The sequence below is a fragment of the Opisthocomus hoazin genome, chromosome 13, assembly GCF_030867145.1.
Source record: "Opisthocomus hoazin isolate bOpiHoa1 chromosome 13, bOpiHoa1.hap1, whole genome shotgun sequence".
Lineage (NCBI taxonomy): Eukaryota > Metazoa > Chordata > Aves > Opisthocomiformes > Opisthocomidae > Opisthocomus > Opisthocomus hoazin.
The window spans coordinates 26,291,411-26,318,012 of record NC_134426.1 but is presented as its reverse complement, the minus strand read 5'-3'; the positions used below and the strand labels follow the sequence as shown (position 1 = coordinate 26,318,012).

Here is a 26,602-nt window from a genome sequence, read left to right as displayed (position 1 = left end):
CCTCCTGGAGAGTCAGAACAATCAGATTCCATGGCTTTCCACCACGACAGAGTGAAACAATTTCACCATCTTTTTTATTTCTCATGTTGGAATTTTCTAAAGTTTTCAAATTTCCTTCCTCTTCTTTACCTGCTGCTTCTTTAAAGTTACAGAGACACGAGAAGAGGGGAACAGCCTTTTGCCTCTTGGAAGGTGTAGGGACTGAAAGAGCCTGACGTAAAGGAGAACCTCAGAGCAGTACCCTCCCAGTGTACCCAGCACAGACCCCTCTCCACCCTCAGCACTGTGGGCCTAACCGCTCCCTCCTCTGCACCAAGGTCTGAAGAAAGGATCGGTATCAGCATTTACAGAAACAGTGTTTCGCTAGCGTTAAGTGGTGGACCCACATCCACCACTTCCTATCACTTGTTAACACCATCTACAGGGAGCAGACCTGGCCCCCAGCGCCTCCACAGAAAACACCCTTTTCATTTGTGCTCTCTGTGTATTCTACATGCTCAAAATACTCATCAGAAGAAAAGCGTAATTGATACCAGGAAAGCATGTCAAGGGAAAGTAGATCTCTTCTGGGAACTTGTAGGTAAATACGATTCCTAAAGGTCAGTATACAGACTGAAAGCACAAAGGAAACATGATCTGGTTTTAAAGTTCAAATCCAGGAGTCAGGAGACTTGGATTATGTTCCTGGCTCCACCACAGCTTTCACACACTATCACAAGCAACCCATCCATCCCCTCTGTAACTTAAGTTTAGCCAGCTGAAAGCTAGGACACCAACCTAGCATCACTTCTCAGGCTTCCCGTGAAGACCAGTAAATTAGTATTTTAAGGAGCGCTTTCTGTTCCTCAGAAAGAAGAAAGAAGCTAATCTAAGATAGACGCAGTGCTTAGAATTGCAAAGTATTACATTTATGACTGCTATTTACTGAGTCAAATTCTGCAGTGATCTACAACCTGTGCATTTCAATTGGCACCAATTTCATATGACTCACTGCATATTTTAATCCATCATCTGTGGACTCACATGGGATTCTAAGACTATCCAGGAAGCTAACTGCAATGGCAGAAGCTCCAAAATCCACCTAGTTAAGGACTAAACATGGGTTTTGAAAGATCTGCAACAAAATGCGCCTCGAGAAACATCCATTTCATAAACAAGTTTCACTTTAATATATCGTCTATTTTTGATTGTTTGGTATTTTTGAGGCTCCTGTCCTTGTTTCAGAGTTAGACTAGCGAGAACTACACATTAATTGCTACTTTGAGGCATGCTGACAACCGATCTTCAACCCTGAGGACATAAAGTTGCCATTTGCCCCTAATAGAGCCTGGGCGCAGGGCTGGCATTCCTGTTTCACAGGAATCCTCTGTGCATTCTTCCATTTCAGAGAAATTAAGTAACCATTCACCTGATACGTTCATCAGCCACACTTGAGGTTGAGTCAAAGACTGCCAGAAATCTTAACTGGGTAACTGCATCAATCTGTTTGTACATCTCCTACACATGCGACAACAGCCTCCCTCTTCAGAAACTGCAAAGCTAAGTATATACCTTAAAGGGTGAATCTCAAACCTATTTCTGCCGTTCCTTCCATCAAGAGCACTCGCGCTGTGCAGAAGCCCCGCCAGAGACTTGGCCTAGGGCACGTACGCCCCAGCATCGCCCACAGCCATGCTTCCCACACAGCGAAGCAGCGCGGACCCCAGCCTACCACAAAACCACCGACGGCGGGCGGTGGGGCTGGCCCACCCTGCCACCTCACACCATGGCGCCGAGCACGGCCCTCTGGCCGGGAGATGGGGATAAAAATCCCAATACCTGCCCCGCTTCGGGGCGGGAATGGGGCAGACCAAGCTTCCCAGAGCCTCGCCGGGCTGGCAAAGCGGCGCGGCGTGAAGGGCTGCCCGAGGCAGGCCGCGACGCCGCCGGGAGGCCTCTTGGTGTGGCCTGCTCAGCGCTGACCTCCGCCGAGGCCGCAGCCAGCTGCGAGGGCAGCGAAACGGGCCAGGAGAGGGCAAAGAGCCGCCCTCCACCAGGAGGGGCAAGACGAGGCGAGGCGAACCCAGCCCGGCCCAGCCCAGCCCAGCCCAGCCCGCCATGGTGTCCGCGCCTCCCCACAGCCCGCCCCGCTCAGCCCCCGCTGCCGCCGCTCTGCGCATGCGCGGACGCCCCCTCGCGCGGGCCCCCTCTCACAGCGGCTCTGGCGCGTTGGCAGAAGCGCGCGCGGCGGCGTCGGAAGTGACGCCATCGCCCCGGCCTGGCAACCGTCACCAGGGTAACTGGGAGGCGCGCGGGGGGCGAGGGCCGCCCCGTCGCCTCAGGGCGCTGCAGCCGACCCGGCCGCCTCCGCCCGCCTCCGCCCGCGGGCTCTGTGAGGGCTGGGCCTGCCTGCGTAGGCTGCGGGGCCTCCCGCTGGGGTTGAGGGGGTGGCCGGGCCGGGCCCCGCCGAAGCCGGTGCAAGCGGAGCGGCTCTGGGCTGCCCTGGGCCGCGCTGAGGCGGTGCCTTCCCCCGCCCTCCCGGCAGCCCCCAGCTCCTTCTCCCCGCCGGGGCCTCCTGACCTCTTTTCTGTCTTCTTGCAGAGGTTTTTCCAGAACACGATTATGGGTGATCAAATCCAGTTCATTGTTGAGAAGCTCAATCAGGAGCCCTTCAGGAAGAACTACAATTTAATCACGTTTGACTCCTTAGAGTCCGTGCAGCTGTTACAGCTGCTCAGTGATGTTCTGGGGGAGATTGACCCGAAGGTAAGGAAGGCAACCAGAGTTGCTCAGACCTGCGCAACTGCGAGCAGCTTAAATGGGCTTGACACAGAAATTTGCTTTTATTTAGGTCTGGCTCTGTATAATCTTGTGGCATGTTTTGTTTACCAAAACAGCTTGTGTGAATCTTCCTGGAAATAAATGTGCCTGGCAAGAATCCTTTCTGTCTGTACATCTGTGTGTTTTTGGCAAACCAGCAGATGTTTCTTGGGCCAGGGATACTGGATCCCTGTCCCCCAGAGACTGATGACTGTGTATTTTGCCTTGGGATGCAGATCTTGGTTCATGCTGACAGCCACCGTGTTCGTAAGTCGAAAGCCAGGCTGTGCCTTGCACACATCCACAGGGCAGGAACTGATCAAGAACTGAACCTCATGACTTAGATGTCGCAATAGATATTGAATCCTGCTCCTCTGAGGCTACCAAAAGCGTGTGTAAGATCAGAAGGGATCATTCATACATCTGGGGTGCAGACAGGTGTGCCTTGGTGTGCTTGGGTATCTCACTTCCTTGGCGGAAGTAATCAGTTTGTCTGTAAGGATGAGATCCCATGAGCAGGGAAAGTGTATACATAGGATAAATTTACCTGAATACGCATGTTGGAGAAAAATCCATTAGAAGAGAATTGAAGTGTGGTGATAAAAACGATGTTTTGTATGGAGCATCTCACTTCATTGGCATATCATGTGATAAATGGATAAATTATTTTAGTGTTGGTAGTTAATTAACATGACTTGGACAGTGGGTAATTAATTTTTTTTAATTACTTTTTTCTTTTCCTACCATTTAGCATGCTGTTGACATAAGAGAGGAGCTGCCGGAACAAACAGCTAAAAGAATGTTGAGTCTTCTTGGTATCCTCAAATACAAACCGCCGGGGAGTGCGTCAGACTTGTAAGTATCTTTTTGTCTACCCATGGCGGTAAAACATCTTTTACAGCTTGTACCATAAAGCCCTTGAATTCAGTCGTTGTGTGTATTTTTGACCTCGGCCATCCCAGCGGGCAGGTGTAACGCCTCGAAGACCGCTCCTGCCTGGTCCCTATAGGGTAGGCTATAGGGGGTGCCCGCAGAAGGCTTCTGTGGCTGCGGGCTGCTGCGGCGGCTACTATTGCGGAGCCAGCCAGGAGAGGGTGCCGCACGACTGGCAGGGTCGGTCCCTTCCCCAGCCCCTTCGGGCGGGCTGTCACCCAGAAAACACACACTCTTCCTGCGTTGCCTTTATTCCCGAAGAATATTGCAGAAAAGGAAGAGCTGGTGTTGCTGGCTTTAGCCTTTTGATGTGTCACGGGGTTTCTGTCTGTCTCAAGGTAGCCAAATGGGGGTCATAAATAGCCAGCTGGCATTGTGAGTGTTTTCTCCTTTAACAGCATGAAGAAAATCATTAGGCAAGTGGAGAGCGAATGTCCAAATATTGGAAATTGTTTGTTCCAAGCCAGTGTGCTTTAGTTTGAGATTTATTGGTATTCTCTTTTTGTTGTTTCCGTATAGGAGTGCATTTCGCCAAGGGTTAGTTACTGGAAGCAAACCTGTAATTCATCCTGTCTTACATTGGCTTCTTCAGAGGACCAATGAGCTCAAGAAAAGAGCTTACCTGGCACGTTTCCTAGTAAAATTGGAAGTGCCAGCAGAGTTTCTACAGGATGATACTGTGGCTGACATCAACAAGCAGGTACCATTTTTCATGAATGCCAAAATTTTATGTTGGTTAAGTGCCATTAGGAGGAGGGATAAATGCATTGGGGAGTTACTGTTGAGATACATGTTCAAGTGAGTTATGTGAAGAGTGTGTTGGGATCAAGGGTGAGCAGAGTTTTGTAATAAGAAATATATGTCTTGACCACCTTTCTTCCAATAACCCTGAAATTGTGTATTCATAGGTAGCATTGAATTAAAAGTCCGTTAAGTACTGGATGCTAAATGATGTTCAGAGCCATGTTGGCCGAGAGATTTTTATTTCTTAATTTTTAAACACTCTTTTTTTTTTTTTCTATGAACTGCAACATGGATATTTTTAACTTTATAAATTACCACTTCAAACTAGTCCAGAAAATATTATGACCAAAAGCCGATCTCTCCTAACTGTCAATTGATTGTGTAATATTTAGCTTCTCATATTTCTATTAGTCGTATCCCACTTCTGCTTCAACCATCTATTTTTTTGGTGAATAAGTAAAAAATTTCTTTTTCCTGGACTGACATTCCTCCTCATTATGTTCCCACATCTTTTGTGAGCAGTAAATGTTGGTTTTAGATAGTGGGTGGGTTTGAAATGTAAAGCTTAAAGTGAACCACAGTTATGTTTTTAGAGCTGTATTATCTGAGGTACATATTTACCTAATTTTTATCCAGTTTTCTGTGCCTTTTGTTATGTATAGTGACTTGCAAAGTTGCAGTGTTTTTGAATGTTGGTAACGGGCAACTGGGTTTATTAACTATACACCAGCAAAGCTGTATAGTTGGACTGAAGCTTGACTGAGCTTTTATTTTTTTGTCGCCACTAACAGTATCAGATTTATAACTTGGAATAACTAAGCAGAAGTAGCAAAGAGAGAAAGGAATGCAGATTGTATGTTTTTTCAATATGTCACAGTCTTAATATGTATAAATACCCAGCACCATTATTTCCATTACGTAAGATGTGTTCTTTTTTGGGATTCCAGTAATATAACCATCTTATTAAACTAATATCCTGCTGATTAATTCAAAACAGAAGCTGGGGTAATATAGTACCTTAATGTAATTTAACCCTACCATGCAAATATTTAGATACTAATGAATTAAAGAATTTAGGCTACAGTCTTTAGATAAACAGGCTTGCAATAGGGCATTTTAAGAGGAACATTTCAAAGATGAGAGTTTGGAAATCTTTGAACACAGTGAAGTTTTATGGGTGTATGGAATCAAGCTCAAATGTACTTTGGTAAATTATGTTTAAAAGGTACTCAGAGTACTTGCCACCTTCTCAGCTGTGTTGTGATTTGGACATCAGACTGGCTGCAGTATATAATTAAAAAAGTAAGCACCTTCAGGCATAAATCTAGTTGTCCAGTCTTCAGTGAGTTCCCCCCAGGTGCCAAGAATCTTTCTTTCCGCTATAGGAAGCTGGGGGTTCTTTGGTCATTAGAGCGTGTCACATATTTGGGGTACACGTGGGGTGGCTGCGGCTTTTATTCGGTGAAAGTGAGAAACCGTCCCTTGTTACAGTCTGGCAAACTGTGCCGTGCCCTTGTTTGAATCTTACCGTGCATCTTGAAATTTTGTGTCCCGATAAGGAAAAGACTTACTGGAGTCCCCTTGTGAAAGAGTTAGAGAATCCACGCGAAGGAAAGCTGTTGGACATCCACAGGGATGAATACAGTTGCTCAGAGACTACCTGCTATTCCACTATTTGTTAAAGTACTGAACTTCTATAATGCAGAAGTGATATAATGCAGGCCAGTTGTGGTTTTCCTCCTACTTTTTTGTAACACCTTCTGCATTGTCCACCGTGTGCATACCTTATTATACCTTTATTTGCCATTTAATCAAGCTCTTTTGCTACTATTTCATCTTCTTCTCAGTAGCGCTTTTATTGCTATTGATTTGAATTCATTCCAGCTTGACAGTGTTTGCTGGATATTGAAACAACCAGAAATGAAGAGAGCATTCTAGATGCTGGTTCCCCAGGGTTTTAGAGAACAGGATTGCTGCTTCACTGCTCGGGGAGATGCTGCCTCTGTTTGAACTGGCCTTTGCCGTTGCCGTTTTGTGTTCAACATTCATATCAATTGCTCTTTCCAGGAAGTAAAAAATGACTTGATGCTCTCTTTTTAGATTTTTCCATCTTACTGAATGGCTGTTTCTGTGCAGATTATCTTTCCTTATATCTCAGCTTGCATTTCTCCAAGTTGAATCTAAATTTATTTCCTATCCATATTTCTAAACTCTTTCAGTCCCCTGTTATTTCTCTACCCACACAGAGTTTCACACTGCCTCTCAGTTTAAGATTACTGGTGGGCAATGTACTGGTGTGGAAGTAGCACACTGTCTACTTCTTGCTAACTACCGAACTACATATATCAATCTCTATATTATACTGAGGGCATGATTATGCAATGTGTCAGAACTGTTTGTCACATGTGAAGTCAGGTGTGCTCTTGGACCGCTTTGCTGGATTGAAGCTCAGCGCTCTATAAATTCAAGCCCCATTGCTTGAATCAAGCATGTTGTTAGATCAAGCACTTCCTTTCTGGGCTGATAAATTTACATTTGTGATATACACAGATTTATAGTAAGAGAGAATAATTTGTTAATGTAGCATTGTCCCTTTCAGAAAACATCTTGTCTTCCTGTTTCAAAAATACACTAGGTATTACAAGGGAAGAGGTGAAAATATTGAAGAAATTGTGAAATTTCTTGGTGTGCCTTCAAATGGAAGATAATTTGCTGTGATTTTTTTAACTGTTGCTGTATAAGTTGACTAGCTTTTGTGATGAAAAATACCTTTAATAGTGGTTCTCACCATATTTCTATTTCTATATTTACTGTCTTTGTAGTTAAGCGACATGTTGATCTGAAAATACTTAGACACAGACCTCATGCTGCTTGGTTTTTATTTCATTTTATAGTATGAAGAACTGATGGAAGCATTTAAAAACCTACATAAGGAGTGTGAGCAGCTCAAAACATCTGGTTTATCTACTGCAGAAATAAGAAGGGTAAAAAAATCTGACAAAATCGCACTTCTGTTTAGATTTTTTTTTTTAAATGTCAGTTCTATTTTTGTTGGTTTTGTGGGGTCATTCCAGTGTGTAAGTTGCAGGGGTCAGAGCTGGTAGGCACTGCAGATGCCTTTTTGAAACTGTCCTCAGCTGACAAACAGATTAGAAAGTCCCTGCTCACGCTTAGAACTGAGCTTTCTGAAGCAGATTGGGAAATAAGGCTGCCAAGACTCTGTTCAGCATGATTTTCAAATATTAGAACTCCCTTTCCTCTGAATGCAAACTGATACAATGCCTTTTGCTTTACTGATATGAGGTAATAATTACAGAGGGTGTTGAATGAATTAAGAGCTTAAGTCAACAAAAATAATGATCCTGTGTGGCTAAGGTGTTAAGTAAAGATATTTGCCTTTTTTCAGCAGAATACTTAAGTGTGTGTACAGCTTTCCAGAAGACATATAGACATGTTAAGCAAATGTTGAAATAAGATGTAAATTTGGACAATTTATTTCGCTTTCTCTCATAACTATCGATCTGTGGAGTCCTGCTGTTGTAAAGTAGGACTAAAGGAGAAAAATAATCAGATACCTGTTTTAGCACTAGAATGTGTTTCTTTTAACACAATTTTAATACAAAAAGTGTCAGCAAACATCACTTGTATCCAGCTTCATGCAAAATTGTCTGCCAGGAAGTGGGTAATGATGGTAACATTAAGAAGATATGTTAGACTGCATCAGATGCTGAATTAATGCTGATTTTTGCTTGGTTGTTTCTGTTTGTTTGGTTTTGTTTTAGGGAAATCCACCTGCTTTTATTTTAAATGTTCCCACTAATACTCAAGGGTGCAGATGAAGGAATGTTAGCACAAAGAGAGTGGGAACTGTGGGGGAAGTAAGAGAGAAGAGAGAGATTGGAATCCTGGATGTTCTGATCATGGATCAATAGAATTATAACTGCTTCAGTGTATTCAGAGAAGAATTCTGATTTTCAGATGAATTTGAACAAAACTGAGTCCAATTCATATTATATTGTAAATAAGTTAACATTTCTTTATCTATTTTTTCTGCTTTTTAGGACATCAGTGCAATGGAAGAGGAGAAAGATCAACTCATCAAAAGAGTAGAGCGTCTTAAGAAGAGGGTAATAAGAGAAGTAAAGCTGTTACATTTCAGTGTCATAAACCTTGGCTTGCAACTCAGATTTTGGAATGCAAAAAGGATTAAGATAAACATACTGTGTGTCTAGGAAGGAATCAAATAACTAATTGACCCACAGGGAATCTCCCTAGGCGTTAGGCCAGGGCTTTTAAGAATCTTGAGTCCACTACTTTGCTGTCATTTTGGAGTAGTAACATGCATGGAAAGGAAGTGCTAAGTAGGCTTGTGAGACACACGATCTCTTTTAATGTATTTCTCAACTCTCTGACAGTAACATGCACTATTTATCCACTTGCTGTAGGTGGAGACAGTGCAAAATCATCAACGAATGCTTGAAATAGCAAGACAGCTTCGCTTAGAGAAAGAGAGAGAAGAATCTTTGGCTCAACAGAAACAAGAACAAAAAAATCAGGTACTGGCATAAGAGCATACCTATTAAAATAAATAGTTGTTAACACTTGTCTGGGAATCATGCATTTTAAAAAGCACATCAGGAACAACAGTACAGAGTTTCTCCCAACATCAGAAAATTAAATCCCATTTAAAATATGAATATCTATGTACATTTTAAGGGAAGAGGCTTGACCCTGCAAGTTTTGAACACCTCGTTCAAGGTACTTGGCTGCTGCATCTGCCACTGACATCATCATTCAGCAGTCCCAGGAAATGTTCCATAACTTACTGTTGTAGCACCGAAAGAGGATTCTTTATATTTATGGTAGTGAGAAAATGTTTCCTTGGTTTGATTTGTATCTCTGTGCATCTGCACTAAGATTTCAGGGGCTGAGTAATGCAGCAAGTACCTCAGCTTTTCACTGGGTGGGGGGAATATGTGTTCAGGAGCAACCATTGGATTTTGGTTCCCGAGTTTGACAAAAATGGTGTCCTGGGAAGCAGTGGAAGCAGTTGACATCCAAATATAAGGCTGGGTTTTATTCCTGAGCTGTGTTGTCAAAACAAGATACTGTAATAAAATCTAGTGCCATATTGTTAAGGCATCTCACCAAATTCTGTAATAAGAACTTCAACGGAGTATTAAAAGGGGAAACCCTCCCAGATTTCTAGTATTGCAGTCTATATCTGGATGTGGAATCAATGTGAATCAGGAGGCCTTCAAGCTGCTGGGTCTTTGCTTGAACCTGAGTGAGATCACAAGTGAAATGAACATGGTGTCCAGCTAATTCCAGTTCTTGGTACACATCTCTCTAAATCACAGAAATGCTAACCAGTTGGGTATTGTTTGGCAACAAGCTTTCCACTGTGCTCGCACGTTGGACAGTGGATTGCTGTGCTGTGCATTGCAAGAGCTGCAGTATAAGAATAGTTGTCTACTGCAATCCTGATTCTTGCTGTCTTTTTTTTTGTTGTTGTTCTGGCGTTCAAGCCACTCACGTTTTTGGTTGAAAATTGTTTAATGAATTTCTGCCATAGAGAAAATATCACTTGGGAGTACAAGAATACTTCCCTGAATTAACACTAGAGAATATCAAGTAAGCCCAGTCCAATTGCTGAAAATGTGTTTTGGCACATTCCTTTGTGAAACAGATAATCTCCAGATGCTTATAGCTACCATTTTTTATATTTGGGATTCTTTTTGATACTCTTTTGTTTTAGTGGTTTGAATATGCATTTCAAAGGATTGAGCTTATGTGTGTCCAATTCTCCCTCCAAAGTTGTTCCATGCAGAGCAGAGACTGCAAAGAGCGCAGCTCCAGCTGAAAGAAATGCAGCATGCAGTAGTGGATTCAAAACCTGAAAGTAAGTAGTAATCTCTGAAGGCTGGGGGTTTACACTTCTCTTTTGGAAATGAAGTCAAAACTGGATGGCTGTCAGTAATACAGTAGTGCCCAAAAGCATATAGGAACTTAAGAGGATCTAAGGAAAGAAATAACTGGTGTTCTGAAGGCCCGTGCTGGAGATCCTAAGCCGGAATGTGCCTTGCCACAGAAAGCCGGGGAGACAATCGCAAGGGAAGATGATGTCAGTCATATTTTTGAGGACCACTTTTTAAAAAACCTTAGAACAGTTAAATACTGAATACTAACCGTAACACTCTGCAAGAAATGAGCAGTTGGAACTACAGAGGGTTGGAAAAAGCAAAAACCTCCTAGAAAAGACAAACTTCTGGTTTAGTAATAAGGTTTTGTGTCTTTTGTGTTTGTAATTGGGCATTGGTGAAATACTGCTGCTTAAAAGTTTCCCCACTGAGTGTACGAATACATTGAATACTGTGTTTTAGTCAGCGTAGACTTGTTTTTCTAGTTAACTTCTATAAAATATTTGTTTGAAAAGCTTTAAGGCCTGTTTCTTATTGTAGTGCAATTTTGGGTTTTAGTTTTGTATGGTACCTAAAATAAAATTACTTCCTAGTTAAGCTTTTTTAATAGAACATGGATTATATATACACACACACAGAGAGTGATTATAAGTATATAGAATATATACGAGATATATCTATATACTAAAGCTTATATATTTATATATGAATATATTTGTTTACATATGAAAATACTTTGTTCTCATGATACGACTGCAGCTGCTTGAGTTGTATGTTGCTGTATTACATTAATAATAGCGAGATCACTTCTCCTCATTCTCAGTGATATCTCAGTCTGCAAATAACCTCAGCAAAACAAATTACACTACGTGTGGAGCGAGTTATTATTCTGTGATCGTTTATAAAAATACCAGGTGAGAAAGAATTGCAGATCCTAGATAACTGCATAACCATCTCCAAAGGCTACAATTTTACAACCTCTAGGTTTCTGATGATTTAATCACTTTGAAGGAAGTGTAACAAGGCTTAGCCTGGCAGTTTGACAAAGAAACTGGGAGTCAGTTTAGGGTTCAGTGTTTCAGATGTGTGTGGTCTTTGGCAAATCACTTAACCCTTTTCAGTTTGTCTCTTGCATGTGGTTGTCAATAACACACCACAGGACTGATACAGGTTTTATGCACTGTTTATACAGGCACTGGAGTTGCTTTAGAGGGAAATACTTCACTGTGTGTAAAGTAGCGTGAAGGTATAAGACTGAGAATGGTCCTTTTCACAGGGCTTTTCCAGCTGCATTTTAAGTTACTGTGGTACAAAAATGCCATAGAGTGATTTTTGTTGTATGTATAAATTACTTCCAGAATGACAGAATTCGGCTATTTATCGATTTCAACTTAGTAAAGTAAGGCATTGTCCTACTCTTTCAAGTGCATTTATTATTCCAGTTGCATCACATAACTGCTTTGGCAGCTGTTTTGAGTTAGAGAATTTTTTTCAGTTACAGCCACATTGCGTTGTTGTTATTTCATAACTTTACTTAAATTTTTTTACTATGCTAATCCTCCACTGAACCACAGATGGAACTAAGAGAGTATCTGAACTATCTACTTTACTCAAAGGGACCTGCAGTGGATTTTATAACTGTTCCATTTTTGCAGTAGCTATCAGAGAGTTTATACAGCAAAGCTGTGTCAACATTTCTATTTCAGTTCCTGGGGTTTTTTTAAGGCCAATGGAAACTTAATGGGTTCAGTTCACAGAAGCAAAGGTAACATAATGAAAAGCCAGTAAATATGTCATTTAATCATTCAGATGAAAATAAAGATAAAGTTAACATTTAATTTCCTTATCTTGAGTCCTGCTTGCAGGGTAAAAAAGTGTGTTTAGATATTCTGAAGAAAAACTCGGAGTCATTACTTAAGAAAACTTATGTTGAAATTTTGCCCAAACAAAGGCTTCAGGACTTAGCTTGGTAATTGCCTTTCCCTGTAGTAGTTACAAGGACACTGCCTGTAGCAGCAATTACAGAATGCCAACTGTGTTTTTTAAATAATTGAAATTAGGTGACCACAATGCACTGAATAGGATTCCATTTATTTTAAAAGCTTTATTGGTCTACAGTTAGCACAATTTATTTTATTTTAAAAATTCCCTTTGGCTGCAGTTTGGTACCTCACCTACCTACTCGTATCAGTATAGCTCGTATGCTGACAATTCAACGGCTGGTTGGTAGGTGTGGATTTTCACTGGAAGTTAGATATTTTCCTTTAAAATAATTTTCTTCCATTTTTAATACTTAGGGTTTTTTTACTTCCAAAGCAAGAGAAAATGATAAATGTTGTTGTTAATGAGTAGAAGGTTTTTTATTTGTCTTTTGGATGCATGCTGCTTTGATTGCTTCATCTTATAATTAATTTAGGATGAAGTACTTTAAAGAAATGTAAAGGAACTCTTTAGGGAATGCAACTAACACATATTCATGAGCATCATTAACATGCCGTTAGCATCAGTCTGCTTTAGCTGTGCCAGGAAAATACAGCTTATGGTTAGTAGGTTTTTAACTCTGAGAAATATAAGATTTAGAAGACTTTGTATTGTATCATGGAAAACAGTTGATTGTTATGAGATGTTTCGTAGACTAAAATTGATCATACTGGTTTCCACAGTGGAATCCTTTCCTGTTGGTTAACTTCAGTACTACTCAGTATGTTAACTACAGAGGGGCACTTGCTGCTGGTAGCACTAAGAAGCATAAATTTACAGTTTCTAGTTTCTTTTTGTTGTTGTTCTGGATATGAATAGTATTTATATTAACACTGACCGCTAGTCTGAATAACCTAGCTCATGCTTTCTCAGCAAAATTGCCATCTTTTTGCTTTGAATATCTCTGCTGGCACAAACACACATTGTTAATGCCAAGAAGTGAACTGAATTGCTGAAATTCTGGATCTCTGTCCATTGCACAGAACATTATTGTTCACTTTATTGGCAGAAATACAAAGAAGTGGATGACTAGCTTGAAAATATTGATTAAATGAATGTGTTAAGGTGATTGTTGTTGATAAACAGTGAAATGTACAATTTATATACTTCATTGATGTAGTACTAGATTTAGAGCACCGAGAACATCACAGATACTGGTCACAGAGGAGTTGCTTTGTATAGATGTCTATTTTATGTCATTCTGAACACTTGATGAAAAATAGAAAATTAGGATGCTATTATTTAGGTGTTCCATTTGAATGAAAACATGAACGTTTTTCTCTTCCACAGAACTATCTTGCCCTGCCATTCCAAGCTTAAGTGAACTCCACCAACACTGCAGATCACATTACAATTAAAGTTATAGATGTGTTTGGTGAAGGAGAATGGCTTAAGTGGATCTTTATTTCCATCTTTAAATTATTTTATGTATTATAAAGTCATTGTCGATAAATGCAAGGTCCAGGGGTAAAGCACTTTAACTTGGTATATTTGAGAATACAAGTCTGGTCGGTAAGATTAACAGTTTTGCTATGGTTGACTTTTTTAAGATCATTGACTCTTAACTTGCACCTCATTTTGAAGAACAAACAAGGCAGCAGGAATTCAACATGAACTATGTTAAAAGGATTAAAATAAATTTATTGAAAGTTTTAGGAAGGAAATTAATCAGGGAATCATCACCAAGTAGACATATTTCTAACTGGAACATGCAGAAATCAGTGTTGGGCTCTTTTTGTTCAGTATTTACATCAGATACCTGAAAGAAAATAGCTGGTCACTGGTGAAATTGTCAGGTGAAATAAATACTGGGGAAATGACTGAATAATGAGGAGAGCAGACTGTTAATTTGAGGTGACCTTAATCACATAGGGAGCCAAGCCCATGCCAACAGTCCGTATTTTAAGGAATAGCCAGATGCCACGGTATCCCTCTAGGAATCGTGTGTATGCAATGTAGTTACAGCACGTGGGACTCTTTCCGAAGAAGTGACTCTGAAAAGGAAGGACGTTGGGGTCATGGTGTGAAAATGATAGAACTGGAGTTCCCAGGGTCAAAGATTTGGTGCTATGGAAGAAAATGGAATAGGAGAGTTGTATTACCTCTCTTTTCAAGCTCTGATATGTCCCTCACTGCAACACTGCATCCATCAACCAGAATTCAAGAAAAATGTTGAAAGGTTAGAGAGATTTCAGAGATGTCAATGATAATTATGAACATGGAAAGCATAACTTACAATGGCAAATTCAGGAAGCTTTTTAGCTTTTCAAGGAGATATCAAAGAGATGATTTGATCATTATCATGTTTGCATGTCCCAGGCCTCTGTTTAACACAGGGAAATTGCAAGTGATATCACTGGAAGCTTTGGATGGAATAATTGCAGTGCTCTCTTATTGAGGATGATTGCAGAAAGGGAGGTGGGGGATTTGATGCAAGTGAATGCCTGGAAATCTCTTCTAGACCTGCCTTTGTCATGGCCTTCCCATGAGATATTAAATGAAGTGCTGGCAGATAAGTCTATAAAATGAGTGCTACTCTTCCTCTCCCCCGTCTTTTTTTAAAAAAAATTATTGTTGCAAATGGCTTTGGTATAGGATGCACAATTGGTAGCCTGAAGAGGGAAAAGTAGTAGTAATCTGAGCGCAGGGTTTTAGATCCATTAGCAGAATTATGCAGAGAAACTTGCCTCTCTTCTACATGACTGAGCAAGCACTAAGAAGCTCTTTCTCCCATCCGTCTCTTTGTAATAATAATAAAAAAATGTGAATGGAAAACATGAGGAGTTGCTCTTAATAGCTCTCCACATGTAAATACATGGTTGGCAGAACCTTGCTAAAATAACCCTAGGGCACAGAGCCAGACTTTCTGTGCAGCTTGCGTATGTAGATTTTGTAACCATAAGTCAATGTTAAAACATTAAAAACAGAATTTACATGTGTAATGGAAAGATGGAAAGTATGCTTGCTTTTCTTTCCTCTAGCCTGGGAATTTGAAAAAAGATTGTTTTTCACTGGAAAAAAAAAGATAAAACAAAAGCAGCACTATGTTTTGTTCTTGAAGGTTCTGTTAAGCAGCAAAAATAGCTCTTAGGTAGTTACTTTTCCATATGTTGAATCGTTTAGGAGGAAAAATATATCCAAAATATTTAGGAAAGAAACTACTTTAGTCAAGAGGGATGTTGACATCATCATGTCTTTCCCCATCTGGATGTCAAGTTTGAACTCGCTTCATGGCTTGGTGCACCGTCAGGAGTCAGCATGATGCAGAACCAGTCAGCGTTTGAAAGAAGTGGGGAGTAGCTCTGAGGTTATCTGAGAAATAAATCTAGACAGTGATCGAGGTTGTACCCTGTGAAGTCAGTAGGTCCCTGCTCCTATTAAAGCAATTGTTTAGTTGTGGTTATCTCCTGAATTTAGTGTCATATATATAACAAACTATTGAGGCATGTACATTTTTATATGCAAATTGGAGTAGTACAAGAAATAAAGTATAGGCTATATATGCAGATATTTTTTTGCTACTAAGAGGAAAACAAGAAATTAGTTTGATTAAATGAAAATATTAACATTTAATATCAGAATAATTTAATTGATATCACTTTGATTTCCACACCAAAGATCTTAGTTATAAATATCAAATTGGGTGGTGTGTTCCTAGTCAGTTCTGAGGTGATAATTCAGCTCACGGTGTATGTGGGAAGCTTCGCTGCGTTTGCAGAGGTGGTAGATTTCTAGTGAGACATTAAAATGTGGTCCCTGCTGCCCAGCTCTGTCATGGGTTGAGGAAGGCTGGGATTGAGTTCTTCGGAAAGAAGGAAGTGGGAAATCTCTCTCAGTAAGTCCAAGTGTGTTTGTCAGGGTGTACCTGTAGTGCCAAGTACAGAACGGCTCTTGCACGCAGAGAGTAACTCCACTTACCCGTTCTGAAACCGGTATTGATGCTGTTTGTTTTGCACAAGATAAATGACCTTTCCATGAAAGGGAAAAGGTCATGTGGTAGCGTTGCTTTTCATAAACACAGAAATCAACAGACTAAACTGCTGGAAAAGAGGAGTTCCCACTCATTTTTAGTTTGTGTTGACTTGACTTTGTTAGCAGCTCCACTTTCCCTAGGGCCTCTTTTCTTTCTTCCAGTTCTTGAGGCTTTCTCAAGAGCTAATGGCTTATTTCCTCTTCGGCGGCTAACCTTGCAGTCTGAGCTGGGTGCGGAGGGTAAGGAGCATCTATCAGAGCGGTGTTTCTAGAGGTACATAGCAGCAGAATACCAGGGGCCCCTTTTCCTAGGCTGCTGTTTCACTTTGTTCTGACCTTCTCATTTTGTCGGTCAGTGATACGGTCGGCAGGCTTTTGAACCTGAGAACCAAAAACTCTGCTTTCACCGACGTCCTTTCCCATCTCTGTTTCAGCAGCATCAGGTGCACTATTGTATCTCTGTACTCAAGCTTCATAGAGATTGTGAATTTCTTGTGTTTCTTGGCATTTTATGGCAATTCCATATTCTGCAAAATATGGAGAGAGCACACGCACCCCCCTGCCAAAACCCCAACTCTAGCAAGTAGTTTTAAAAAGTTCCTAGGGCACTTACCTTTTAGTCATTTAGATAATAAAAAATATTCTGAAGTACCCGTTCTCACTCTGACATAGAACTTCCAAATCTTACTGTAGTTCTTGGCACAGGTGTCTCGGAGGAGTAATTGCACTAAACTCCCTGTTGTCAGCAGAAGACTATGTAATGTAATTTAAATAGCTGCTTTATTTTATTCTGCCGTATTTTTCTAGCTGTGTATTGTTCTTATCTGAAAGTACCTGTGTTTATTATAAATTATCTGTTAAGGAGGTTAAATTACTCTACAGAGCAAGAGCCAAGTCATCATAAGAACGGTAACATGCAGTGTGCATCAGGCTTGTGTAGAGCAAAACTTAGAAATGTTGTTGCTTTTCTCAACAGAATTTTTGACGTTACACAGCAATTCCTTCTTGTTTTTTCTATTTTATTATTATTTTCAGTATTCTCAGTCTATGTACTGTCCTGAGATTAAACACTTGTTCTTACAAGAAAAAATAGTCTGCTATTTACAGAGAGGCAATTTATAAGTGTTCCAGCAGTATAAAAGACCCTTAAAGTAGACATACGTTCAGTTCTGCTCATTTTAAGGCCTTTTTAGATGCCAGATTAGAATAAAGTTTTATTTTAAGGCAGAACTTTGAAGGATATAAAGAATATCTATATGAGGTAGGCCAAATTAAGATCTTTGTACAGATAAAGGATTCACACCGAGATAATTTCTGTCTGTAGATGAAGTAATTCACAGCAAACAATGACCTACGCAGTCTGTGGGTAGGACCAACTCCAGGATGCTTGGTCCATGGCTCTGCCAGGGAAGTTCCGAGGGATTACAAGCTTCGAAAAAGCTCTGAGCAAGTCAGCGTAGCTGTGACAGGCTTTGCTGCTGCTCACATTGCGTGCACATAAGCACCGAAGTCTAGCTCTCAACTTTTAAAACTTAAAGAGATGTAATTCACAACAACAACAACAAAACCTGACATAGAATCCAGTATTTTGATGTAAGACACACATGGGTTTAATGGCTTTCTACATTAATGCTGCATGTTGAATTTTACATCTGATGTGGCTAGAGCTTCATGTAAGAAGGGTTTTGCTTGTTTATTGATGAAAGGAATTTGTCAAGGAGTTAATAGTTGTATGTTAGAGATACAGATGGATAATAATACATATTATGTTGTTTAACATCCCGATTAAAAATCTAAATCAAGTAACTGCCTGTTTCTTTGAGCGTTGAAAAGAAGACTCAGATGTTATGCCGTTGTAATTGTAATCTGCTGCTAAATAGCTTAATGTGTTGGTGAAATCAAACTTAATTATCTGCTACATTACTTTTATAGACACACACAGATTTAATTTGTTTTTAAGGTTTAATGAAGAAACTAGAAGAGGAGATAAATTTCAATTCATACCTGGTTACTGAAAAAATGCCTAGGGAGCTGGAAAGTAAGAAGAATTCAGCGTATTTCTTACAAAAGGTGCTCGCAGAGCCAGCTATGAGTCAATCTGATCTCAATGTACTTGAAATCAAGGTAAGTTGACCAAGGTCACACTTACTTTGTGTTCCAGAGCACAGTCTAAGGTTCTTCTGCACTGTAGTTTTCTTATCCCTACTTTATATCCTTGAGAAAATGTGTCATTCCGAAAGGAACATCCCTTCAGCTGTAAAAGAAAAGAGGATGTGTTAATCCCTAAACGCAAACTCTCAGATAAGGTTTTTTAAATAAAAACACAAAACAAACAAACTCCGTACTAGATCCCAAACTCAACCCTGTCATTAAATGCTATTTGGAAGATTGTGTTAGCAATTTGCCATGCTGTGAGTGATAGATCTTCAGCAATATTACGTCTTAATCAGCGTGCAGTGGCTTAGAACTCCTTAGTGTTAGGTCTGTATCATTTGTTTTAGTTGGTGAGGCCAAAGGAAACTTGGGGATCAAATACTTGATTTACCTTTCGAGATTTTTTCAGAATTTAAAAGCAAATGGTGTTAGAATGAGCAAAAATCCATATTTGTAGTATATATCCAGAATGGGCAGAGGGATTTGTTGCCACACAAGTATATTTATATATCTCACGAAGTTTTCTCATTTGCGTAATCCTAAATGGAAGGTTAAATATGTAATATTATGTTCCAGAAGAATTTAGAGGAATGCTACTTATTAGTATTTCTGTTGATGGTGATGAAAATTTACAGCAGTGTTAGCTAGGGTAGGAAGACTAGTCCTACATACTACTATGTACACTCTTTAGATGTCTTTTCCTTCTCTTGCCAGTTGGTTATTAATATTCCCAGGATCTCCAACTCTGGCTTTGCTGTGAAATACAGGTGATGAGGAAACAGAGTATTTGTAGTAGATCAGAGAATGATTTACCCATGGGCATGAGGGCTGCTGCCTTGTGTCTTGAGGCAGCGAGAGGTGCAGCAAGTACCTCAGCATCCTGGTGGCCTGTGCATTCACCCGCAGCACGTGCCAAAGTGATGTGATAAAGAAATGCCCACCTTTTTCGGATCAGAGGAGAATCAGCAGTCAAGCGTCATCAAGAATACGTTCTATTTTAAGGTTAAGACTACTTTTTATGAAAGTGTAATCAGTGACAGCCTAATGCCATTTTGGGTTCCATTTGTTAGACTTTTAAGGATGACGGCATTATTAAATGGTAGATTAGGGCTGAAATGATAAACTGGCTCTGTGATTCAGCCTCTGCTTTCGTAGTTTATTTCTCCTAATCAAAACAGTATTTCTGGTGGCAGTTATTTCTTTTAGGCATAGCTGAAGCCCTCTTTTGCACCTTTGTTTTCCAAGAGCATTGTTGGGTTTTGGCAATATTTTAAAAAGCTTCAAGTTTTTTTTTGTTGTTTTTTTTTTTCTCTTTCTCCGTGAGGTAACCTTTTAATTTGTTATCTTTTGGAAGTGTGTTCTTATTAATAGATAATAAAAACATGTTGTATACTTGCCTGTTGTCAGACCATGGCTTTAGATGGCATTTTTTTTAAGTCAGCCTTCTGTTATCTCAGTGTCTTACAAAGGAGCTGAATTGCACTAAGCATGCTACCATCATGCATTTCATAATATATAAACCAGGAGTTTATCCACAGAAGGGAATTCTTATGCCATCTTCAACTTCAGGCCTGCTCTACCACTAATAGCTTTTGTAAAGGAATAGAATTACTTTTTTCAGGTGTTGGAGTATTTTTAGTCCTACTGAGCACTTTGAAATACTCAGCTTCCAAAGCACACAGCCGTTGCTCCTAGGAATGGCAGAGCAATGCCCAGCGCTGTACCTGCCTTATGTTTGGACTGCATTGGATTTCAGCACATATTTACTCTGCTTGCTTGCTTATCAGCACTCATCTGGTTAGCAGAGAATTAAAGGAAGGTTGCTAGGGCTGATGAGAGTCCCAGAGTAGCATTAAGTCAGGACTGGAAAAGCTGGAGCCAGTGCAGTGGTGTAGCTGTTGCAAGTTTCCAGATGCAGCAGGCTCCAAAGCTTCAGACAGAATAAAGATCTGCGCTTCGAGACTGTGGACAAACAGGTGCATTCTGCGGCGGGAGAAAGAAGGTGCCAGAGAGCTGGAATATGATGGCCTGCGACTCTTCACAGTGGTGATGAAATTTGATACCACTTAGTCTTTATTTGCTCCTCTGTAAACTTCTGATAAAAGGTTGAGTGAAAAGGAATTTTAGTTAATATTAATAAAATGGCATTTTTCACGTAGTATGTGACAACCTCAATCTTTTTTCTGTCTGGACCAATTCACATGCATTTTTTCTCTGCATACACCAGTTTACTTCATTTTCAGGGCCAAGGTCATGCTTCTGCCTTATCATAAAGGCACAGAACTGGAAATCCAAAAACACAGCCTCTTCCTGGCCAATACTTAATGACTCATTGAGGTTTTTGGGTTTGTTTCTCTGTTTTAAAAATGGAACTAGCTGGAGTGTAAATCTGAGTTGCAAAGCGTTTAATTCTTGGAGAAGACAAAGAAATAAAGCTCCATTTCCTTGGTTTTCTGCTCTGTCTTGCAGATAAATGAAGTAAATGCACAAATTAATCAGCTTATTGAGAAAAGAATGATGAAGTATGAGCCAACTGATAGCAAATTTACCATGTATCGCCAACAGGTAAGAAGGAACAAAACATTTTTTAAGCAGAAGCAGTAGAGCAATTTCAGTCACTGATTGTTTTACATACTGAATTTTTTTCTTTAATTTGTTTAGCATAATTCAGTAGAAATACATAATAATGGAGGACAAAAAGAAAAGAAATAGCTGTTGAATATATGCATGTTCGGGGCTGAGCCAAACAATTGCTTTCAGTCATGTTAGGGGATTTGTGTTGACTGCTGTCCGTAAGCTGTGCGGAGTTGCCCTTCAGCTGCATCACGGTAATTCTGGAAGGAGCATTTTGGAGGAGCTATTCTGGTAAAGCTCCAGCTGCGGACGGGTTCTTACAAGGCAGCATGTGGGCTGCCTGCTGCAGTCAGCTCTGGCGGCAAGGCTTGCTTTCAGGCACAGCCCTTGCTTGTGTATGACCACATGCTATTTTCCTCGTTAGATCTAATAAGAAGGTATTCTTTGACTTTTTTCATCCTGAGGCTATAAAATAGTCTTTCTATAAAATGAACTGTCTGGTCTAGCCTTAGTAAATTCACAAGTTCTAAAAAGGATTTATGAACTCTGAGAATTTCAGAGCTTATGCAGAAATGCAAGAGGTTTCTTTACCAGGCAACCTGTACCACAGCTAATTTTATTGAAGATTTTCACGATGATGCTTATGGTGACGGTTTTACAGAATAAAAAGGCTTAAGTCAAACAGTGGGAGGAAAAAAATTGTGATTAAATGTGCACTGCAGTTCAATCACATACGCAATATGAAACGCGCCATTTTATTTCATAAGAGATGCTCTTCTTCCCTGAAGAAAAGCTGCTCCGTAACGTGCCGGTACCAAAGACCAACGGGCTTGTGACACAGTTGTGTTCAGTGGAGGAACCACCCCAGGGGCTCAGGTTGCTGCTGTGGGCTGAAAGCATGTGGTGGCCTTTGCTTTGTTCTGCTGGGGACTGGCTTCTGTTTCACCAAATAACTGTATCTGCTGTACCACAGCTTGTCACTGCAGGTATCTCATGAAGCCAAGAGCTGAGATATTACCCCAGCAGAATTCTTAGATGTATTTTTAGAGGTAAAGCTGGACGTTTTAACCTAGGGTGAGAAAGCCAGCGTGTATTGCTTCATTTTTTCTTAAGTTTTCCCTTTCATATGACAAAACCAACCATGCCTCTGAATTGATGCGCATGCACCTAAATTAATGTGTTGTGTTATTTTAAAATATTTTTAAATAGTATACTTTGGCAAGATAAAAATGCTTTTTTTCCACCCGAACTAATGTATACTTATGTTCCCAAATCTGTTAGCTTCTGGTCAAATGTTAGGTACTATTAAATACTCTGCCTTGTATAAAAATACTATTTTTCTGTGATTCTGTGAAAAAAAAGAATAATCTGTAATCTACACTATTTCTGTACTGCATTGCTTTATTCATTGTCTTCTAGCTATTTGCCAAGACTTAGTGGCTCGGTTCTGCTGTTAGTGTAACATATTTCTGTAGGTTGGAGTAGGCTGGAGTTATAAAAATCTGTATTATGACATTTGTGAAATCTTGGATAACTTTCCAGTTAAGCCATGTTGGTGTAGCTTATATGCACAGAAAGGGACTCAGTAGAAGAACTGGAGCAGCTAAAATGCCTACCTTTTTCTTCAATGAAAGTGAAAAAAATGAGGTGAAGAAATGTAAATCTGAAATGTAAAATACATCAATGAGAATCTGGGAGAAAAGGGTATGTTTGAAATCTCGGCTGTCCTGGAGAAAGTCAGGAGTCTGCAGCCAGCTTCAATGAAGCTGTGGTTTCGCCACTGTATGTAATGCGTAATCGATGCTTTTTCCTTTGCAGAGAGACATGCTCGCATTTCCTAATGAAAATCAGTTTCTGACAGTTAAAATGTGGTTTCAGTGGTGCAATACCTGAAATGTAATGGATTACATTTCACTAATGATTAAACAAAGCAATTTTTACTTTATTGTCCATATGCATTTTTAATGATCGTGCAGGCATCTATCATTTCCCGGAAGAAGGAAGCCAAGGCAGAAGAACTCCAGGCTGCTAAGGAAGAGATGTCCAGCGTGGAAAGGCAGATGCTGCAGAAGACCAGTCAGGCCCAAGAGCTAGAAGGCGCTGAAGTTCTGAAAGGGGATGAGGTATGCGATACGACAGTGGGTATCAGGAAGAGGAAATTTGTAAGAGGTGGATCAATTTTTGTTAACTCACGATTTCCTTTTAGCTTTATGTTGCAACGACTGCTTCTATGGTAGCTTACCCATTTTTATAGTTTGCTGTCAAACTGCAAGGCCTCAGCATTGCAACAGATTGGCCTCTGGTTTTTTTAATGCACTTTTTTTGTCATCAAATTCCCAAATTAACATACTTGAAGACTTTTTTTTAATGTGCAGATAGTACAATGCTGTCCAGTGCTTTGAAATGCTTTCAAGTATTTACACTGCAGCAGTGCTTGATTTGTAGCTGTTTTCAAATTTTTAATTTCAATTATTCCCATTGTACCTAATAGATTGAAAGCTATATGAGGACTTAATGCTGGGCTGTCTGAACATTCCAGACTCTGAGTCAAAATAGTGTCAATATCATCACAAGGGTATGATGGTAAATAACTACTTATAACAGTCAACAAGACTCATGAAGGGATTAGGAGTTCAAGTGATAAATCATGTAGATAAATTTTATTATTTGATGTATAACAAAAATCTATGTTACTATCCGTTCGCTATATGATACATGATCTTAAAGCATAATACCAGCAATCGTCAGAAATGCAGTTAGGCCTGTTGTATTTATTACCCACAAAAGTTTTTACTTAAAAAAAATTTTCCTAGACCCTCCTGAAGTTTACCCGCAGTGCAGACTGACTAGCACAGTCAGCGTAGCTCAGGCAAAGTTATATTTGAAGCTGTACCGATCAAAGCAGCTGTTTCTTCTTCAGAAGTTTGCAAAGAACAAGGCTGCTGCAGCTGTGTAGTGGTTTGTCAGCAAAATGAATTGACTTTTCTGAAGACAATAATTTTCCTCAGCTTGGAAGAAGCCCACTAAGTGTACTTACAGGCAGACTCACTAGAGCAAAGAGTATTTCAGCTGCATCATTCTCTGACTTAATACGTCTTTTCATTCCCTCCATATTGTGTTAATTTGCACTGCCATCGTTTATCAGGAGTAACACTCTTCGCTTGCTTTTTCTTTGTCTGTTTCTGTACTTTTTTTACATACTACTCAGTACAGGGAACGCCCTTTGTAGAAGGAACTCCCTTCCTGGTCCCACAGGACAGGCCTGCTCACAAAACCCGGTTTTCTTTTAAAGGAGTTTTAAAGAGTGGATCAAGTATGGAAATGTGTATGTGTGCACTCATGTGTAAGGGCTTCCTGCATAGTAGGGAACCCATGCGTATTTCACGTGCGCCTTCTTGCCTTTCTCCCCTTCTGTAAATCAAGATGAAGACTACAGGTGGAAGCAAAGGCGTGGAGACGCTGAAGAATTAAGATGTTGATTCCTCTTGCCGTGTCACCCTATACAGGTTCCATAGGTAGCAATAGTAAGAAGGCCACCGCATTAGATTTCTCTCCGCTACAAGGTTTTCAGCCCCAGTGGGCATGTTGCTGAAGTCTTTGACAACTTTTTAAGTAAAAATAAAAACAGAAAGCAGACAATCTGTGTTTCATGACATGTGATGGGAAAGAAGAGTTTAATTAATTGACAAGAATGCATTACCAAGACAGCAACATATGTTTTACGTTATCTGTAAATGCACTGTAAGGTAAGAAATAATTCACGTTGTGCTTGTTCTCGAGGGGGACAACGCACTCTGATCTGTAGTAATTCAAGGAGAGCAGGGTAAGAGGGAAACATGGTTACAGAACCTCGCAAGAGGCTTAATAATGAAAAATTCAAGTTAATTGTCTTACGCAAGGAAGAGACTCAAGAGAGAAAAAAGACAAGGCCTGTTTTGAACATAACCTGCATTCCTTTTGTCAAAATATGTTCTGCTTTTTTCAAGTCTTAATTTTGAGGAGTGAAGAATAAATGACTGAGCACTTTGGACAAAACCATCAGCTGAAAATGAGAAGTGTTTGTCTTTTCGTAAGAAGCATTTCCTGTTTTGTAAAATACTTTTTGCACATTGGCCCGAGGAAGCCAGTATTATATATTCTGTCCTGTCCTTGTTTGTCACTTCATTAGGCATACTGTAGCGGTGCCAGTGGGCACCAGTGTAAAGCAGCAAAAAGAGTGTTTCCTATGGCTAAAAACTAGGGAAGGATTTGAGTTCTTGATGATTCTGATAGCTGCTTTGTCAAAGGTCACCGTTTCCTCATCTGGAAAATGGAGATCGTGATACCAAATTCTTTTGTAAATGTCTGCTGCCAAAAATGCTGCACGGGACCGTGGTGCTGCAGCCTTTGTGTCCCCTGAGAGTGCAGTGCCAACGCATCGTGTGGAAACGGTCCTGCTTCAGGATCCGGGCTGTGGGAAGACAGGGCTGATGGATGAGACAAATAAGCTGGCAGGGAAGAGGTGATGAAGCAAAAGTGAAGTGAACAGGTTATCTCTCGTCAGTGAAAGTCTCGGTTCATCACTCGCCAGGCAACCTTTTGCTATAGATTTGTTTCTGATGTGTTATGCTTTTAAATTTGTATTTTCTGGTTCAGTGCTCTGTTACTCCAGCTTTGAGCCAATACCAAAGGAAATCTTGATTAATGTAGTGATGAGTCACTGCTGCAATACGTGTGTTCAACGGGGACAGGAGGAGGTTGTGCATTCAACCTTCACTTCGCTCTCTCTAACAACCGAGAGCTCCCTTGCGCTTGCTTCTTGCAGTCACATTTTACCTTTAGTTCCTCCATTTTCAAAAAGGAACAAAGGGAGGGTTTTAGCAGGTAGTTTTGCTGTCTTAAGCTTAAAACAGGCTTTTAATCCTTCCACCTATCTAACTGCTACAGTTAAATCAATGAATTTTTTTTCTCCTACACCCAGTATTTCTCATCTTCTCTTTGTCTCGCTTTGCTGTATCCTCGTGTGTCACGGCACTCACAAGACCTGGCAATCGAAGAATCGGTGCCTTCCTAGCTTGTGCTCCCATACCAGTATTTGGATCTCCAGTTGAGGTCTTCTTAGCACTTCATTCGCCAAAAGGTCAATCCTGGCTTATGTTTTTAGGTGCTAGTGCTTTGCTTTCTTCTCTGATCATAAAAAGGAATGTTACAGCATTCCACTTGGTTCGAGAGGTTGTACAGCGAGATAGAACTTAGGAGAAACAACAGGGAATAACCAGTTCATTTACACCAAACACAAGAAAGTAGGAATAAATTGTCTGCTTTGAGGATTATGAAATCTTTTTAAGTACTTCAAACAAAGTACAATGAGCATGGGGCAAAGTTGGCAGGCTCCTAGCTGCAGCTGTCAGATCCTGAAAATTAGGGAATCAAATGTTGACACTTAGAAGGCTAGATGGTTCAATTACAAGTGATCCTAGGTGAAGCTGTGGTATTTTTAGCTCTTTACACAATGCATTGTACTTTCCAGAGTTCAGCACAGGGCT

The 26,602-nt window shown here is 40.3% G+C and overlaps 1 protein-coding gene across 4 annotated transcripts in view; it reads left to right on the top strand.

Moving 5' to 3' along the window:
• The first annotated feature begins 2,194 nt into the window (after positions 1 to 2,194).
• The window catches only part of IFT81 (intraflagellar transport 81), a 41,885-nt gene continuing 17,477 nt past the window's right edge, over positions 2,195 to 26,602 (top strand). For 2 of the 4 annotated variants that reach the window (XM_075434387.1, XM_075434388.1), the window contains exons 1-10: positions 2,309 to 2,745; positions 3,551 to 3,654; positions 4,252 to 4,432; positions 7,371 to 7,460; positions 8,538 to 8,603; positions 8,922 to 9,032; positions 10,294 to 10,378; positions 18,310 to 18,473; positions 20,973 to 21,068; positions 23,054 to 23,200. In XM_075434387.1, the coding sequence (XP_075290502.1) occupies positions 2,602 to 2,745; positions 3,551 to 3,654; positions 4,252 to 4,432; positions 7,371 to 7,460; positions 8,538 to 8,603; positions 8,922 to 9,032; positions 10,294 to 10,378; positions 18,310 to 18,473; positions 20,973 to 21,068; positions 23,054 to 23,200 (1,188 nt within the window). In that variant the 5' untranslated portion in view covers positions 2,309 to 2,601. Of the gene's footprint in view, positions 2,276 to 2,308; positions 2,746 to 3,550; positions 3,655 to 4,251; positions 4,433 to 7,370; positions 7,461 to 8,537; positions 8,604 to 8,921; positions 9,033 to 10,293; positions 10,379 to 18,309; positions 18,474 to 20,972; positions 21,069 to 23,053; positions 23,201 to 26,602 lie in introns of those variants that run through there. The other 2 variants (XM_075434386.1, XM_009945496.2) reach the window with 2 other exon arrangements.